At 42.4% G+C, this 19,389-nt stretch overlaps 1 protein-coding gene across 1 annotated transcript in view; it reads left to right on the top strand.

The window, feature by feature from the left end:
• Positions 1 to 18,963, top strand: part of LOC143139497 (integrin beta-1-B-like) — a 37,328-nt gene extending 18,365 nt beyond the window's left edge. The window contains exons 6-8 of the mRNA XM_076300083.1: positions 6,099 to 6,321; positions 12,887 to 13,119; positions 18,710 to 18,963. Coding sequence (XP_076156198.1) covers positions 6,099 to 6,321; positions 12,887 to 13,119; positions 18,710 to 18,732 — 479 coding nt within the window. The 3' untranslated portion in view covers positions 18,733 to 18,963. The remainder of the gene's footprint in view (positions 1 to 6,098; positions 6,322 to 12,886; positions 13,120 to 18,709) is intronic.
• Positions 18,964 to 19,389: the final 426 nt, after the last annotated feature.

The raw sequence follows: 19,389 nt of genomic DNA, 5'->3' as shown, positions 1-19,389 counted from the left end.
AGGCTAGTGTGGTGACTTGTCCGTCTAACTCAATCACTGCCTACACGTTGGGCGCCATGTTGCGTTTTGTGTCCACTCTGGTGTCTACGGGGCTCCCGTAACACAGTAGAGATCGCTACTCCTGTAGGTGTGGGTGCGCTCGTCTTCGGACTGTGAGGATTTCACAGGGTAAAAGAGGAGGTATGCGTTTTGTGACTACTCTGGTGTCTAAAGGGATTGATTCCCTTTAACACAGTTGAGATCGCTACTCCTGTGTGTAATTGTCTTCGGACTGTGATAATATCACAGGGTAAAAGAGGAAGTATCTTTCAGTGTATGTGTCTCATGCGAGGGCCCCTTTTCAACGGGTTTAGGATGTACGATAGGGTTGACTTTGTTGAGAGGTTTTCTCTATCTGAATCAAATTCCCTAATTTGGGGTTTGGGGGCTAAGGAAGGTGGACTACTTCAGAGTCACTTTCTATCTCTTAGTCGCTGTTCCCTATTCCCTTGGTTCGTACTTCAATATGTGGTTAACCCTTAGAACCCGATTGACGCAAAGTGCGTCAAAAAACACACCCTTTCTTCTCTGTTACATTGCTCCAGAACGGTTCATCGCAGCGAGATGAAACCTTTATTGCACGACAGAGCAGAAGTGGGGCTTTCCAACGAGACTACACACTTGTCTGTACGATCAAGTATGAAAATTAAAAAAAATCATGAAATTAAATCAAATTGCATCATATTTACAGTCTATACTTCTCTGCATTCACCTGCACACACATTACTCTAGTTTGAATTACTCGCGAACCCGTGATCGCATCGATATGGCAAGCATATCAGATGAAAGAGGGGGCACAGGGCTATCCATTGGTACCATGTTTATCGATCCTTCTGGCTTATAAAATCAGACGAAGTGACTGCAAAATAATAACGTCATGTACACAAACCAACGCTGCACACTCATTACTCTCGTTTGAATTACTCGCGGACCCGTGATCGCATAGATATGCCACGCATGTCAGATGAAAGAGGAGACTCAGAGCTATCATTTGATACCAAGTACATCCTTCTGGGTTATAAAACAGACGAAGTGACAGCAAAAGAATAACTTCATATAGCTGGACTTACCCCACGTTTTTGTCTGTTCTTGTGGCAAAGCATGTTTATAATCCAATGCTATCATGTGTTTCTCTATGGCAAAGCATGTTCATATTCTGGTTTTGAGATCCTAGCAAATTCCTGCATGGCATCCAATTCAAGGCTCACATTGCATCCCAATTTGTTCAACAAATAAACACCTTTTTTGCCTTTACTTTGTTCATGGCAATGCAGTAAAGAGTTGAGAATTATTATGACTGCATACACACAGGCACGCAGGCTAACACGCAACCTCGGGTCAAGTCAGGTCAGATCAGTTCGTGTCACAGATATGGAGCGCAGAAAGGTCATTTTTCATCACTAAATAAAAAATGGCATTTATTTCTGTAAATCACACAGCAAATATTTCTGTAAATTGCTCAGCCCCAGAGTATCCCTCCAACATGGCAATTATATTGCCCGATTCAGGACAGTCTGCCCTACACACACATGAAATGCACGTAGAGCTGTGAGCTTGCTGTGGTGAGATACATGTCGAAATATAAGAATTTTTATAATACACTTTTTATATTTTAATTCTTTAAAAATGTAAATAAAATCAATGCTAGTATTAATACATGAAATGATGGCAGATCAGAATAGCCTAAACTCCTCTGAAAAAAACAATATATAATATATGTGTGTGGCACTTACAATGACCAGAATAAATCCTTATGAATAAAGGTAGTGAAAATGCCCTAAAAACAGCTTAGGGTTCTAAGGGTTAACTTCACTAAAAGAGGAAGAAATTCAGAGCTGTATTTGCAAGAGTTGTTTGTCATCAAAATCTGAGAGAGGTCAGAAACTCACTACGGACGTTCATCTGGCCGTCCAGATTTGAGAGAAAATCAACTACCCTATTATTTGGGGATTCTTGTCAAAATTAAATCAAAGCTCCTTTTTATGATTTTAGATTTCCGTATCCTCGCTTGGGTGTGTGATGTGCGTTTAGACCACAACGGGTCCTAGACCTTAGTTTCACAAACAATTTTTCACAACAAATACATTTGCTAACAAAGCCTATTTGGTTTTTTGTTTGCCCTGGAGCATAGGACTTTCCTTCCTAAATGCCTGGCTGAGTTCTCTACTCCTGTGTGTGTCAGTGCGTGTGCAGTATATTTTTGCCCATATACAGTGTCTTAGAAAGTAGCCCTCAAACGGACGCCTTACTTACCCGGAGCGATGTCAAATCTTTGGAGCAGGAGGCCCTATTGCAAGGCATCCGGGGTTCTCAGCAACACAGGAGAGGCAGAAAAATACGAGAAAACGCTAGACGGCCTTTTTACAAACCCCTAATCAAAGGTTAGGATTTTGACTTTTATTAAATAAAAAAAAAAATACAAAGAAAGAAAACTGTCTAAGTCTAAAAGCAAAATGCTCGATCCAAAGAAAAAAAGAAGATCAAAAAGCCCTGAACAAGGGGCCGTTCTCTTTTTATACCCCTCTCGGTCAGACAGAACATGTCCAAATTTGGTATTGTGTCTTGCCATGAAATATTGGTTCTGCTTTTTGGTTTTTGTTTGGTTGCCAGTCAGCTTTTTGTTTTGCTGACAAACAGTTACATTATGTTCTTACATTCTGTCTTTACATTTTGTTCAAAGCACATCTCATTTAGCATACAGTAACACACTTTAATTCTTAACACAACCTTTTCATATCTAAGCAAACACATTTTATGTAGCAAAACATTTTAAGTTTTATAAGCAAACTTTCTTATATATATTTAAGAAAAAACACCCTTTAAGTTTAAGCAAAATCATAACAGATTATTCTAGAAAAAAAACAATTTATGCTTTTAATTAAGAAAACACACTTAAATTCTAAACTTCTAAGTTTTTAAACATTATAAGTCTAACTTGTTTCACACTGGTTGTCTATCATTATCTTGCAGCATTTGCACATTTTTATTTGTTTTAGAGCAAGCTGGATTTAAGCAGTTATATGACTAAAACTCTTTTAATAGTAAATCATGAGTTTGATTATTAATTATTATCACATCTTCACATTGTAAAGTCACGCTACAATATCATTTGAAATGATAACGTTAAGTTGTTTCCACTTCTGACATCGAAGACTTATGTGGGTTATATTACAGCTTAGCAACCAAACTATCGTGTTACTCAGCTTCAGTTAGCTATCTTGCTGAGAACATAACCTGTCAGAGATCTCGACAAACATGCATCGTAAATTGTAAGTTAACATGACAACACAGGTTTTATCCGAATGAAACACAGTCAGGAAAATTAAATAGCCAAAATAATACTTACAGCATGCGGTTGTGATGACCTTACGGTCGGAACAGCCCCTCGTTTCAGTAACAGCAGCTAAGCAAATCCTGCTTTAAACTGTCCAAGGTTTTGAAAACTGCCTTGGGTGAGATGTTTTGCAAATTAATAACTAAGTGTCGAACTTCACAGGGATCCTCTGGTAGAAAAATATTATCCATGCCCCTCGAACATTTTAATCCTTGGGAAGACTATGAAAAGTCTCCGCTTTCTCCGTAAGTTACAGCCTGGAACACTGCATTTACGACCATGGCTCATTTTCGATATCCTTGAAGAACTGTCTGCTTTATAATTCCTGTGGAAGTAAACGAGCAGGCAGCTAAACTAGTGTCTGTCTGATCTTCGATCTCCATTCATGTTCCTGGGCTCAGAGCACCAGTGGGCTGGTCTGTATGTAAATGTTGGGGCATTACAAAGGTACAGTCCAGAGCCAAATAAGGTATCGCTCCTGAGTTTGCGTAAACTTCTAGATTCGTTGGGATTCGCCCGTTTTATGGCTGAGTTTCGAATTGTGAGATTTGAATAGGAAGGAGGTGTCAGTGGGGTTTTCAGGTTCTATCTGTGTCCATTTCACCCACCGAACTGTCGTTATTCAACTATGACGAGGTAAACTCGGTTTTGCATTCTATCACCCCTTTAAGGTCAGGCGAGTTTGCTGGCCAATTAAGAACAGGGATACCATGGTCCTTAAACCAGGTACTGGTAGCTTTGGCACTGTGTGCAGGTGCCAAGTCCTGTTGGAAAATGAAATCTTCATCTCCATAAAGTTGGTCAGCAGCAGGAAGCATGGACCGTTTCTCAAAGTCAAGGATGGGTCCTTCAAAGCCGCTCTTTCAAGGATGTTACGTCATCAAATCTCGCCAAGCACTGTTCCAATGTCAAGGGTGCTTCAAAATACTATCAAGTACTGAGTCCTTCGTTCTAAGATTTTCGAGGATGCATGCGTGTATCCTCTGCGTGTTTGTAACACCCACAATCCTGTGCGCACATGATTTTTACTAATGCACCTGTAGCTTCCTGCACACTTGCTAGCCTGTTCCATTGTGTGTTTTCCGTATGCTAAGAAGAAGCCTTGCCTCGTCTTTGAAGGATTCGACTCGGCAGGACTCGTTCTACCAAGCACGAATCCTTGACTTTGAGAAATGCCAATGAGTTCTCTAAAACTTCCTGGAAGACGGCTGCGTTGACCTTGGACCTCAGAAAACACTGTGGACCATCACCAGCAGAAGACATGGCACCCCAAACCATCACTGACTGTGGAAACTTTACACAGGACTTCAAGCGACGTGGATTCTGTGCCTCTCCTCTCTTCCTCCAGACTCTGGGACTTTGATTTCCAAAGGAAATGCAAAATTTACTTTCATCAGAGAACATAACTTTGGACCACTCAGCAGCAGTCCAGTCCTTTTTGTCTTTAGTCCAGGCGAGACGCGTGTTTTCTTTCTCTCTTGTTCTTTGCAGGCGTTTTGAGTTAAAGCGATGGTTCGGAGTAATTTCACCCTAGGGTCCTTTGCACCATGACCCGAGCCAAACACCCTCCCAGAACGTGTTTTACCTTGGTCGAACCCTGGTCGAGTAGCGCTGTCAGAAACTAATTAGTTTCTCCAGGCGTAATGGAACCAACTTTTATCTCGTAAATCACCCCACTAATAATGCCCTGAATGGTACGAAACTTCTACAGTGGTACAACTATGCTCTTTACTCATAAAACGAGGCATTGAAAAGTTTGTAAGTACACCAGGAGTTTATTTAAATAACACTTGTCTGATGGATGCTACTTTACCGCTGCTTCGACGTTACTTCCGTGATTTGGGAAAAGCCAGTAAAAGTCCTGGCAGGAAGCGATTACATCAACGTTTTTTGGTATATCCCAATTTTTAATATTTTTTTCCAAAGTGTTTACAACTTAGTGTTAACTAATAATTGTTGCAAACTGGTACTACGAACAAAATATTAGTGCATTCCTGGATCTACATCCTTATGCATGCTTCCTGCCAGGACTTTTACGGGCTTTTCCCAAATCACGGAAGTAACGTCGACGCAGCGGTATAGTCGGGTATAGTAGCATCCATCAGGCAAGTGTTATTTAAATAAACTCCTGGTGTACTTACAAACTTTTCAATGCCTCGTTTTATGAGTAAAGAGCATAGTTGTATTACTGTAGAAGTTTCGTACCATTCAGGACATTATTAATGGGGTAATTTACGAGATAAAAGTAGGTTCCATTACGCCTGCAGAAAGTCATTCGTTTCTGACAGCGCTACTCGATCAGGGTTCGACCAAGGGAAAACACGTTCTTGGAGGGTGTTTGGCTTGGGGTCATGGTGCAAAGGACCCTAGGGTGAAATTACTCCGAACCATCGCTTTAATTAGCTGATTAGAGTGTGGCACCAGATGTCTTCAATATTGAACTTTTTCACAATATTCTAATTTTCTGAGATACTGAATTTGGGGTTTTCATTAGTTGTCAGTTATAATCATCAAAATTAAAAGAAATAAACACTTGAAATATATCAGTCTGTGTGGAATGAATGTATATATTATACAAGTTTCACTTTTTGAATGGAATTACTGAAATAAATCAACTTTATCATGATATTCTAATTATATAACCAGCACCTGTATGTGTGTGTGTGTGTGTGTGTGTATATGTGCGTGTGTGTGTGTGTGTGTTTAACTCTACTTCTGTCTGCAGGCCACGGACTCTGTGAGTGCCGCAACTGCATCTGTGACGCTTACTACACGGGCAGCGCTTGCGACTGCTCTCTGGACACCTCCACCTGTCTGGCCAAGAACAAGCAGATCTGTAACGGCCGCGGCACCTGCCAGTGTGGAGAGTGTAAGTGCACTGACCCCAAGTTCCAAGGAGCCACCTGTGAAGTGTGTCCCACCTGTCCGGGAGTGTGTACAGAGCACAAGTGAGTGTCTCTCTCTCTCACATACTCATCATATACTCACATCTGCACAGACACACTCTCCGTCTCACACACACACACACTCTCACACACGCACATTCATGAACGCATTCAAGGCGTTGTTACTTTGTGCCTTGCCATGTAGACACCCTCTCCTGGTGTGGATGTCTGCATAATCCCCCTCACTGTCTTACTCTCTTATCTGAAACCAAAGCAAAGTCATGCACAACAGTTAGCGTGTTTCCATCCAACTCATGCGAATTAGTGATGTGCATCCGTGCTAATGCGCATAAATATAATGTGTATTAGTCAGCGTTTCCAACACCTATTGATTCTAAGTATTTGGGGACACTTTGCCTACGTTGAGTGAAATGGACGCCATCCTCTGCGGTCGGAATAGCCTAGGCCCTAGGCCTAATTCATTCCTTCATTTTGAAAATATTTTGTTTAATATCGATTAGAAGGAGAAGGCGGAGAATGTTTATATCGCGCAATCGGGTGTTGGCAGCTTCCCATTGCCGGAGACCGCCATACACTTGGGAACAACCAAGGTCTCGGCAGTTTTTTTTTTTTGGTCAAATTTGGCACTTCTCTGTAGAGCTGAAAATGTTTGCCCGAACCAGACGGGTTCGGTCGGGTTCGGGCTTCATTTCTATCATTTCATGCGGGCTCGGGCTTGGGCTGGGCTTGGGCTTGCGCGGTAGGCTACACGAGCGGTCAGGTGATGCGTTTCGGTTAGCTGCAAGAAAGATGCAGAAATGGATGCTTAATTAGGAGGAGAAACACAGGCTGGCCTCTGGTGACTGGCGTTTTAGTTGCACCGGCAAAGAAAGCAAAGTCTGAGGTGTGGAAAAGTTTTGATCATGTGCATAATGAGAATAATGAGCCAGTGGTTATGTAAAATCCAAAGGATGCAACATTCTGTAGAACGACAGGGAATTCGTAGCTGATAAGGCATGTTGATCAAAGCTGCCAGTGCCCATCATGATCACATTGTTTGTTAGGCTACAGCAACAAAACCAAACCCTGCAAAGGTGAAACAAATGGGTTTGAAAAGCAGGAACTAATTAATGTCGGGACTGCGTATGAGGGTTCCCACAAACTTCAGAATACTGAGATGACTTGGGCTATTTATGACCGTCGCGCAGCGAAGCTGTTTAGTCAGATTTTTTATTTATTTATTTATTTATTTTTTCCGCATGTCCAAATTTCTGTCAAGGATTCCCTGGACACTGAAAGACCGGGGTACATAAGACTTGGTGGGCATGTAACCCCACATGGATAGCATGGAACCATCGTTTTTCGTTTTGATCTGTAGCCCCCCCCCCGCTGGACTGGACCCCCCGAAAGGAGGGTAGGGCAGACACAGTTTTCTGTGAATATCTCCAGAACCGTAGGGTTTAGGAGGACCATTTTTTTTTGTATGTTGAGCTCAAGGGGCCATGTCAACCCATTCCATAACCACTCATTTCATGCACAGCGCCACCTAGTTAAACACAAAAAAGTAAAAATGAGGTGTAATCGCAGGTATCTGTGACCTCAAAACTGCACGAAATTGGAAGTGTAGGATCGATCATTATGACACCCTCTGAATGCACGCCAAGTTTCGTGGAATTCAGTTCATGGGGGGCCACACAATAAATTAATTTATGTTACTTGTGAGGGACCGGAGCGTCACCCCAAGTATTGGGATGTGTAGGCTCACTGGCTTTAGATAGTGGAGGAGGAAATCACGGAAACCAGAGCTCAACGTTGTATCCAAAACAAATCAAATTTTATTTATACTTAACTCAGAATTTCAAGAAAGAAAAATAATAAAAAATAAATCAAAACAGCACAATGCTTTTAGCTCCAAACAATAGCACAACAAACAAAATACTTTGTACATAGCCTCACAGCAAGCTAGTACTCACCCTCTCCCCCTAATGCAGAATGAGGCCCTCTTAAATAGGCCAAAGTATTAGGCTAAATTGGCCCCTTCAGGACTAATTGGACCATACCAACTATCAGGGTATTATTTTTAGGCTAAGGCCATAAATAATCTATTAACTAAATACAAAATAAACATTACATGAAACAAACTATTCTTATTATATCAACCGTGTTATACCACATTTACACCACCTATTTACAACACATATATACATACAAAACATTACTACAAACCAAACACCCCTGTGTACAATGCTTTGCCCCCTCTGCCCTGGGACGGGGAGAAATACTGCCCCTACAGCGTCGCGCGCATCCGCATAGGCACAGTCAAACTGGCAGTAGGGGTTAAGTCATTTAGAGACCTCAGACCAGCCTCAGACGAGTCCAGGAAGTGACGTCAATTCCGGAAATAAGTACATAATTTATTTTACTCTTTATGGAGAATAGACCTCTGAAGTTCGCCTACAAAAAAGCTGCCATCTTTGACATCCGGTATCTGGCGATTTTTCCTATGGGAAAATAACATGGGGATTTTGAATAATCGCACCTGTTAAAGTCTCGTGGGGATGAAAAAGTCTGAAATGCAGACGTTTTCCTGAACACACTTTTGTCCTCTGCCTTCGAGTGGATACTGTGATCTCCGGTAAGTGAAGGCGGCACACTTAGATGTTTGCTACTCCAGAGCTAACTTTCAATGCAACTTGCCATAGGTAGTTAGCTTCAATTAACAACCGGATCTCCTTATATGGGCAAAGATGGCCGTTTTGGATCTTTTTTGTAGGCGAACTTCAGAGGTCTATACAGCGGGAAAACACGTGTTTTCTTTTACAGTTCATAGAAAAAATAGTCACATTAGGTAGAAGCTTTTTATTATTATTCGTAATTCACATTTATTTATTAAATAATCGATCGCGACTGACTGTCCACTTGATCTGCAAGAGTCAGCTGGGAGGAGCTTGTGACTCACGCATAGGGACTCACGGCATGATATTGCACGAAATTTTGATTTATGGCTATGGTTTAAATGTCCTTATTCATTAACATGAACATGATGACTGACGAAATAAATGACTATGATTATAGGCATTTAACAAGTTATCATTATATCACATCAATCAAGTGTTTTCTGTAGGCTAGGCTACTGTGTGACATGCTTTACACTACAGCATAAAAAACAACAATAGGCTATCAACATGTTTGCAGTATCACTGTTGCAGAAATCACATACAAGAAAGCATCCTCTTGATTGTTTGTATATTTTTGTACATTCCAACATAAGGAAGCAGCATGAGGAAACTTGTCGTTTTTCTGCCTTATTTTCTAACTATTTTATGAGTCTGCAGTATCACCGAGTACAGCTGTTACAAGAGGGTCTGGCGTCCCTTTGTTATGATGCACTTCCTGCGACGGTCACTCGTCTCTAAATGACTTAACTCCCTCTCCAAACTGGACCGCGAACCAGGAAATGTGTGAGTAACAGTATGTATGAGTTAACCAGGATTTTAGACAGAAACAGGAAGTAAATGGGACATGAAATAGTGGGTACCGCACTACATGTCATGGAGGTGGTAAAGTATAAAGTTATAAGCAGTGACAAATGAGTTTTGATTGTTGTGAATGAAATCGCGCACTAACCGTGTTACAAACAAACACAATGAGCGCGAATGCGTTACTGGCGCATAGCCCCGCGCCGGCCATCCCTTTAAACACATCACCCCTGTGTTCGCATAGCACCGCGCCGGCCATCCCTTTAAACACATCACCCCCTGTGTTCGCATAGCCCCACGCCGGCCTTCCCTTTAAACACATCACCCCCTGTGTTCGCATAGCACCGCGCCGGCCTTCCCTTTAACCACATCACCCCTGTGTTCGCATAGCCCCGCGCCGGCCTTCCCTTTAAACACATCACCCCTGTGTTCGCATAGCCCCGCGCCGGCCATCCCTTTAAACACATCACCCCTGTGTTCACATAGCCCCGCGCCGGCCTTCCCTTTAAACACATCACCCCTGTGTTCGCATAGCCCCGCGCCGGCCATCCCTTTAAACACATCACCCCCTGTGTTCGCATAGCACCGCGCCGGCCATCCCTTTAAACACATCACCCCCTGTGTTCGCATAGCACCGCGCCGGCCTTCCCTTTAAACACATCACCCCCTGTGTTCGCATAGCACCGCGCCGGCCTTCCCTTTAAACACATCACCCCCTGTGTTCGCATAGCCCCGCGCCGGCCTTCCCTTTAAACACATCACCCCTGTGTTCATAAGCCGTCCATACACCTTCACAAAATAACACCATTATTTTAAGCAGTCATAATGTTTATACGGGAGCGTGTGGGTGTATGTACGTGCGTGTGCAAATGTCCAAAGATTCTCCAGCTCTCGCGGGTAACGCAATTCACAGTCAATGGGGGAGTACGTAACAGTGAGAAGTGAGGTTCACTTTCTCACATTACTATACACCAACTGGCCTGTAGATGTTTTCTGTGAATATCTCGAGAACCGTAGGGCCTAGGAGGACCACCTTTTTTTTGTATGTTGGTCTTAAGGGGCCATGTCAACCTATCCCATTACCACTTATTTCATGTATAGCGCCACCTAGTTAAAAATTAAAAAGCAAAAAATTAAGTGTTTTCATCACAATATCTCTGGCTGACATGGTCAAAACTGCACGAAATTGAAAGTGTAGGATCATTATGACACCCTCCGAATGCATGCCAAGTTTCGTGAACTTTCGTTCATGGGGGGCCTTACAATAAAATAATTTATGTGTACATTTAGTGACCGTACACCAACAGTTTTCTGTGAATATCTTGAGAACCGTAGGGCCTAGGATGACCAATTTTTTCCGTATGTTTGCCTCCAGGGGTCATGTTAACCCATTCCATATGCACACATGTGCATAAACAGATACACACGCACACACATACATTCACAGTAATCATACGTATGACACATACTCACACAGTAGACATATGTACGCATGCATGTACATGCACAAACACAGGCACATACACAGGCACACACACAAGCTCGCACACACACACACCCACACACATAAACATAAACATGTACACGCACACATGCACACAATTCAAGAATTTCTCAGAATTATGAACAGGCAAGATGGGGGTGGCGTTGTATAAAATGAATTTTACATGTGAAATCTATGAACTAATCATGTTTTGGTACTTGTTGTCTAGCAGATACCAGTGAAAATTGAGTGTGCATAATGCAATTTAGTGAGACAGTTAGAATCATATATGCCTTGCAGTGTGATTTATTTTTGTGGAAAAAAAGTGCTGGACTGGGCAGCGGTCATATTTTGTACCGCTCTGCGGTACATCTAGTTTATTTCTTTGTTCCAACTTCCAAGTGGCCTAGCCTACGTTAGTCATGAATAAATTATGTTAAATGTTACTCATTCTTGACAAAAGGCAAAAGAGCTGCGTGCGTGCGGACATTTGAATAATGTCGGGCTGTAAACAGGTTCGGGCTTTTAAAAAGCTGTCAGGCTCGGTCAGGGCTTGGGCTGATGCCTTTCTGTGGGGCTCGGGTCTTGTCGGGCCTAACTTTTACCTCACTGACCAACTGTGGGTGGAGACCTTTTTTTTTTTTTTTTTTTTTTTTTTAAGTATATTTTTTGGCCTTTTTATGCCTTTAATTAGATAGGATAGTGGAGATTGACAGGAAGTGAGTGGGAGAAAGAGTCGGGGTGGGATCCGGAAAGGACCACAGGGCGGGAATCGAACCCGGGTCGCTGGCGTACGGTGCAGGTGCCCCAGCCAGTCGCGCCACTGCTGGGGCCGGGTGGAGACCTTTTAGATTCAGCAAGTCATGGTTTGAAGAATTATGCCGAATGATAGACCCTGCTGTTGCCCCGAGTACTCGTTGCTTATTGAATAACATGGAAAGTAAATAAGCTATAGCCTTAACTCAAAACATTTGTTATGCCATTCTGATCTGTATAAATGTCACATGCAGTCATGCCTAAATTCTACTTACTGCACATTAATTATAGGCTAATATATTATGATATTCAGTATTCATTATTGAATGCTTATGGAATGATGTTTTTCCCTATCATCCTATTGTTAAAGCAGGCATACCTGCCGGCATGTAATTGGGCTACAGGTTTTCTACAGGAATGGCATGTTTGAATGGGCACTGCACTAGTTGTATAAACTTGCGATGTGGGCCGAATACAGAGTTGTTGGCGAAAACTTTGGCGTCAGCAAAACAACTGTGCACCGATGTGTGTATTCAGTGTGTTTTATTCTACGGAAACAAGCAAGAGAGCACATCAAGTTGCCTAATGTTAGGGAAGCGCCAGAGATTACTGAGATTCTCTGAAGGTTACGTCACACAATGCAAATAAACCGTTTCCATCAACTTTATTCGCATTATACCTTATGCGCATCGAGAGTTAATTCACCCCCCTCTAGCGAATCAAATATAGATGCGCATTAGGATTTTTTATGCGCATTTCACGTGTTTCCAACCGGGATTTCTTATTCGAATAGATTAAATGCGCATTAGGAAATTGGATGAAAACATGCTAAGTGTCAACAGTGCATGTGCGTTATTGTGTTCCGCAGTAAAATTATTGTGTGTGTGTGTGTGTGTGTGTGTGTGTGTAGGGAGTGTGTGCAGTGTCGTGCCTTCGGTACTGGTGAGAAGAAGGAGACGTGTGAGCGTGACTGCATGTATTTCCACCTAGAGATGCTGAAGAGCCGTGCTGATCTCCCAGAGCCTGGGGCCGAGCCCTTACTCACCCACTGCAAAGAGCGTGATGCCAACGACTGCTGGTTCTACTACACCTACGCCGTCAAGAACGACACCACCAAGGTCGTCCACGTGGTGGAGACTGCAGGTACACACACACACACACACACACACACACACACATTTTTGAAATCAGCACGTTACAACTTGTCTATTACCTTCTACTAGTGCACAAGTTAACATTAGGCAAACGCGAGGATAACATTAGGCAAACGTGAGGATAACATTAGGCAAACGCGAGGATAACATTCGGCAAACGCAAATGTACCTTTAGATCACTAACACTGATTGTTTGCTCCTTCAGTCCCAATGCCAATGGATTATGATATGTTAGAGAGAAGGAGAGACGCCGGTGCAACTCTTCTTAATTTTCTTTATTCTTTACTAAAAGGTGCAGAACATTATTAAACTTTGACTAACGTTTCGATGTAGTCACATCTTGTAGTCACATCTTCACATCTTCAGTAGTTATTAAGAAGAAATTAAGAAGACATCTGAGTTGCACCAGCGTCTCTCCTTCTCTCTAAAGTATCTGTCCTGGCCTGGTTGCACCGAAATTGTCGGCAAACCTTCCTTTGTCTACAGATTATGAAACGTATTTTCAAAGACCCACGGGAGAAGCCTCTCGGTTAGCCTACATTTAACCCTCTAGGCGCCACGGTCGACTTTTGTCGACAAGATGCGGAACTGAATAAAACGGCCGATTTTGTCAAATAGGGTGTCATAATTCGTTCAAACTCCTCTCCACTAGATGGCAGACATGTCATACGTCATCACTGAGTCGAAAAAACGTCATGCTTCTATACAAAATCTTCCCGCTAGAGCGCATTGAATCAGTGCGAGAAATACCGGAGCTAGTGTGCGTGTGTGCCATTTTTATCAGAGTGGTATTGTCAACGTCAGAGAGTATTTGCATTACATTATCGTGTAATGGCATCAGAAAAGTTTACCCGCAATGAAGTGTTGGGTTTTCTATTCGCTGACCCTGATTCTGAAGGAGAATATCTGCCTTTGGAAAATGACGGTGATTCGTTTACTCACCACGCTTCAGATTCGTCCCTGCCTTGCAATGGTGCAGCTGGACAAAGTTTAGACCTACACCAAGCACAAATGAATCCTTTGCCCAATGTAGATGGTCCTTTGCCCAATGTCAGTGCTGGGAACAATGTTTCACGGGGTCGTAGTGTTCATCGGGAAGTTGGCAGGCGTGTTAGTGATGTGGGAAACGAGGCTGTAAGTTATGTGGGGGTCCAGTCTTTTTACAGCGCTAGCCAGCTAGCTTCTTTGTCTTCTGACCGTGTGCCTCTCCGCAATCGCGGCGACAGTAACGTGGTGGAGCATTTGTCTAATGCCACTGGGGATGTTAGACGAGGTCGAAGTGTTCATAGGACAGTTAGGGGGCAACGTGGAGGCAGGGGGAGTCGCAATGAGAATGACAGTAGGCCTAGTTCAAGCTGTGCAACTTCTCTCCACTCGGCGCGCGCGCGAGGCAGATCAGGCCGTGCTGTCGCAGCAGGAGCAGAGGCGGTGTGACACGTGGCAGAGGAGCCATGCATAGTTTAGTGCAAGATGATGGCTTTGAGTACTTGGCCAATGAGGAGCAGTACCAAAGTTGGATCACGCCCTTTGATCAGCCAATTGGTTATCTAGGGGAAAGAGAACTCTCCAATGCCAATTCGCCCCTAGATTTTCTATCACTCTTTCTCTCTGATGAGTTCTGGAATTTACTTTTTTAGCCTTCCATCAACTCCAGCCACACTCCAGATTTCATCAATGGTCTGACGTAACTGTCAGTGAAATGAAAGCCTTCTTTTCTCTGCATTTGAGTATGGGTCTGGTAGAGAAGTCAGAGTTGGAGGATTATTGGGCTGAATATTGGCCAACAGCAACACCTGGATTTGGGAAGGTGATGTCCAGGAATAGATTTGAGATGATTTTGTCTTTCCTTCATTTCAGCAATAATGAGGAGTATGTTGACAGGGTTCAGCCAGGCTATGACAGGCTATTCAAAATCCGCCCAATCATTAATTTGGTCATCCCCCGGTTTTCAGCAGTGTATGGCCCATCTAAGCAGCTGTCACTGGATGAAATGACCATTGCATTCAAAGGGAAATCCACACTCAAAATGTATAACCCAAACAAACCAGACAAATATGGTTACAAAGTATTTGTTCTGAGTGAAGCAAAGTCAGGCTATGTGCTACAGTGGTCCATGTACACCGGACAAAATAGGCCTAATGCTGATTTCGGTGCCACACACCTTGTTGTCCGTGAGCTGATGGCCCCGTACACAGGGAAAGGGCATGAGGTGTACATGGACAGCTATTACACCTCGCCAGCCATAGCAGATGAGCTGGCAAACAATGATTCGGGTTTGTGTGGGACTGTCAGCAGTAACAGGAAGGGGACGCCAAAGGGCCTCACCCGTGAACGGTTACCATTGAGCAAGGGAGATGACCCAGTCTTCATGAGGAAGGGGAAGTTGCTAGCTTGTGCGTGGCATGATACAAAGCGCCTCACAATGCTCTCTTCACTGCATTCCAACACATGTGTCAGAAAGCGCATCAGGACCAAACACACTGATAGTGGCTATAGGGAGATAAATAGGCCTGTTTGTGTTGATGACTACAATTCTTTCATGGGGGGTGTTGACACAGCAGACCAGAGAATGAAGACCTACCTCTTTCCCCATAGATGAAGGAAATGGTACAATAGGATTTCCAATGGCATTCTCAGTGTAAGCATGGTGAATGCCCACATCACTTACTGCCGCTGCACTGCTGCCCCTCACAAGCCCCTGAAAGTCTTCGTGCAGGATGTCATCACTGCTTTACTGGAAGGCTTCTCCAGGAAAGAGAGCAACAAAGGCCGAAAGTCATCCTCACTGGGAGACATGCCACAGAGACTCACTGAACGCCACTTTATCTGCCAGGCTGATGGTAAGCCAGATTGTGTCGTTTGTTCTGATCGGACCCGCCCTAAAGGCCAACGTCAGACAAAATACATGGCAGTGTAGGGTGGGTCTTTGTGTTGTGCCTTGCAATGAGAGGTACCACACCCTGAAACACTACAAGAAATGTCACCTGGATGGATAGGGAGTCATTATCTCTACAGCAAAAGGCCTGCTACATAAATTCTTTTTTTTGTCTGCCATTTATAAGTAATGATTTAGACTGTTGATTTACTATCTATTTCCCTGACCATTTAGTAGTGTACACTATGTGTTCTTTTTTGTGAGTTCATGTCCTTGTGATGTATGTCAAGTCAAGTCAAGTCAAGTTTATTTATATAGCGCATTTCATACACAGAGGTCATTCAATGTGCTTTACATAAACAAAACCAAACAATAATAACAAATAAAGATCATAATAAAAAGAAAGCATAAAACAAGGTAAAATCATTTAAAAATAAAGAATATGTGTCTTTGTCAGCTAAAAAAAACAACCAAAAAAACATCAACAAAAACAACAAAAAGAAAAAAAAAATACTAACATTGTCTCTCGTCTTGTCTCGTCATCTCACTCCTGATCTGTGCCTTGCTGTGGCGAGTGAGCTTTTGAACTAAACAGGTCTTGTCTACTTGTGTTTGTGTGTCATATGAATAATATATATGTGCCCCATACATGGCTTCAGAGTGCCTACTGTATATAGTAAATGGAAAATCTCTACAGCAAAAGGCCAACCTACCGCTACATTCATTCGGTTTGTTACTGCCATTTATTAGTAATGATTTACACAGTTTGTTTACTACTTACTATTTACCTGAGCATTCAGTATTGTGCAATATAGCACACAGAAGGTGAGGGACATTTTGGGGGGAAAGAAGTGCTGAATTTTATCATTCAAACATGTGACTTTTCATGAAAATTCTATAATCCAAGATGGCCGCCACGTCATATGACGTCATAATATGCAAATTAGATGGGGGAATTTAATCCCTACATAAACTTTGGGTCATCCTTAATATTTCTCTAATTTATATAAAGTGTCTATCTCTTATCACTTTTAAGATATAGCCTTTTGAAATTAAGATGTCAAAGTCGAACGTTTCGGAAAAAAACCTCTGGCGCCTAAAGGGTTAACGTTGCAAACTTAGAAAACACGTGGGAAACTAAACACTCCGACCACCGTGATTTACATATATATTAGCTATCCAGCTATCAACCAGTGGTTTCAACCAGCACTGCTGTGGCAGCTGAAGCAGAGAGCCAAGAAAAGATAACTAGTGAAAACATGCAGGAGAGAAGAGAGAGAGAAAAGATAACTAGTAAAAACATGGAGAGGAGAGATAGAGAAAAGATAACTAGTAAAACATGTAGGAGAGAAGAGAGAAAAGATAACTAGTAAAAACATGCAGGAGAGAAGAGAGAGAGAAAAGACAACTAGTAAAAACATGCAGGAGAGAAGAGAGAGAAAAGATAACTAGTGAAAACATGCAGGAGAGAAGAGAGAGAAAAGCTGCTAATATGCTGCGACAGAGAGCCAACTAGTGCAGATAGAAGCAGTAATGTAGGCAAGCCTACACGCATGCCAAAAGGGCATTTGTATCAGATCATCAGCGAACATGTCACTGGATTTAATCCAAAATGCCTGAATATGTCACACACCACACAGTACGTAATCACAATGTAATGCATGTGCTGAATAGGCTGAGTAGAATTTAATACTTTAGGCCTATGACGTGTGCATATTTTGAGTATGTAATAATATTAATATTTTCCTATGAATATTATTTATTGTGTGTATTTTTGAGGTGATAATTCATTAGTACCAATTACATATTGTATTGTGTAACTGCTGTTTGTACTGACTACAATGAAATACACAGGGTTTTTGGGAGCCCTAAGGAAAGCCAGTGGTGTTACATCCTTTGCTATTTGACTGTAGCCATCAAAAGTGGTGTAGAACACGTTATACACAGTTTGACAATATCCAGAAGATTTGTTTTGGATTTAGAATGTTTGTCAACAATTTACAACTTATTTAACTTCACTTGTTTTCCTTATTTTCCCTATTATTGCCTATTAGTGATATTTTTCTAGGGTTGTGGATATAACACATAAGGCTAATGTGCCCCCCCCCCCCCATGAATAATCGTTGTGGATATAACACATAAGGCTAATGTGTAATAATAATCGATAATCGATAATCGTTAATCGTGATGATTTTTGCCATAATTGAGCAGCCCTAAAAACATAACGATCTGTTCCAGCCAATCACAGACGAGATGCAGAGAGTTTCAATTGCAACTGGAGGGAGTAGCGAGCTAGCTCTGTTTTTTGTTTGAACGTCAACAGAAGTCACGTTATCTAACATCGCTTAGAGCACCTTTAATGTTGTAAGGGAGGCTTTTCCAGAGCTTGGGTGCTCTAACTGCAAAAGATCGGTCACCCTTATTTGAAAGTCTACTTTCGGAGCAGCTAAACGGCCCAGGTTGGGGGCCGAGCCTGACAGTAGGGGGTTCAAATCTATCCTAAAACTCACTGGCAACCAATGTAGATTGGCCAGAACTGGGGTGATGTGTTCCCTAGATTTAGACTTTGTTAAGAGCCTAGCTGCTGAGTTCTGAACAGACACACACATACTTTTAGGAAAAGTTCCACTATTTGTAACAACTGAGCTAGAGAGAGAGTTCTGTTTTTGACTCCATGTCCCATAATTCCTTTTTTTTCTCTCAGAATGCCGTGGAATGCCTTTTTGAAGGGATGGGTGTAAAGAATGACACCTCCAAGGTCGTCCATACGGAATAGGTCACAGGCGCGCGGACACACACACACACAAACACACACACACACACACACACACACACACAAACTTACTCAGGGCGCTTATGTGAGAAAATAATGTTCAATAAATAAATATAGCAGGAAACTGCGGTTCCTTCATTTGGTTAACTAGCTGTTCTTCTGTTCTGCACTGTTCTGGTGAAGCATTTTGGACTTGTGTCTTTCTCAGTTATATTGGTTTTGTGAGTGAGGACAAAACGTTGTTGAATGTTGAATTAGATCTTAATATCAATGTGTCCATAACTGAAAGAGAATTTACTCAATGTATTACGCTGTGAGGTTGTCTAAGTCTTGTTACGCGGTTTCAAGGCTTTTTTTTTTTTGGTCACATACAGCAAACATCTCCTCATGGTTCACTAGCGGCCTGTCCTCTGAATGCGCTGTAAAAAGCCCAAAATCCAAAAACTGCAACAAAAACAGCCTGATCCAGTCTGGACCATGAAATATAACAAACTGTTCCAGCCAATCACGAGATGCGCGTTCATGTCAGTTTTAATTGCACGGGAGGGAGGGGCGAGCAAGCTCTCTGTTTTGTTTGAAACGTCAACAGAAGTAACGTTACCCAACCGTGC

Source organism: Alosa pseudoharengus, unplaced genomic scaffold (assembly GCF_046254945.1).
Source record: "Alosa pseudoharengus isolate Yale_2024_CS ecotype anadromous, Long Island Sound unplaced genomic scaffold, YU_APseudo_1.1 YU_APseudo_1.1_scf_22, whole genome shotgun sequence".
Taxonomy (NCBI): domain Eukaryota; kingdom Metazoa; phylum Chordata; class Actinopteri; order Clupeiformes; family Clupeidae; genus Alosa; species Alosa pseudoharengus.
This window is presented reverse-complemented; position numbering and strand designations above follow the sequence as displayed.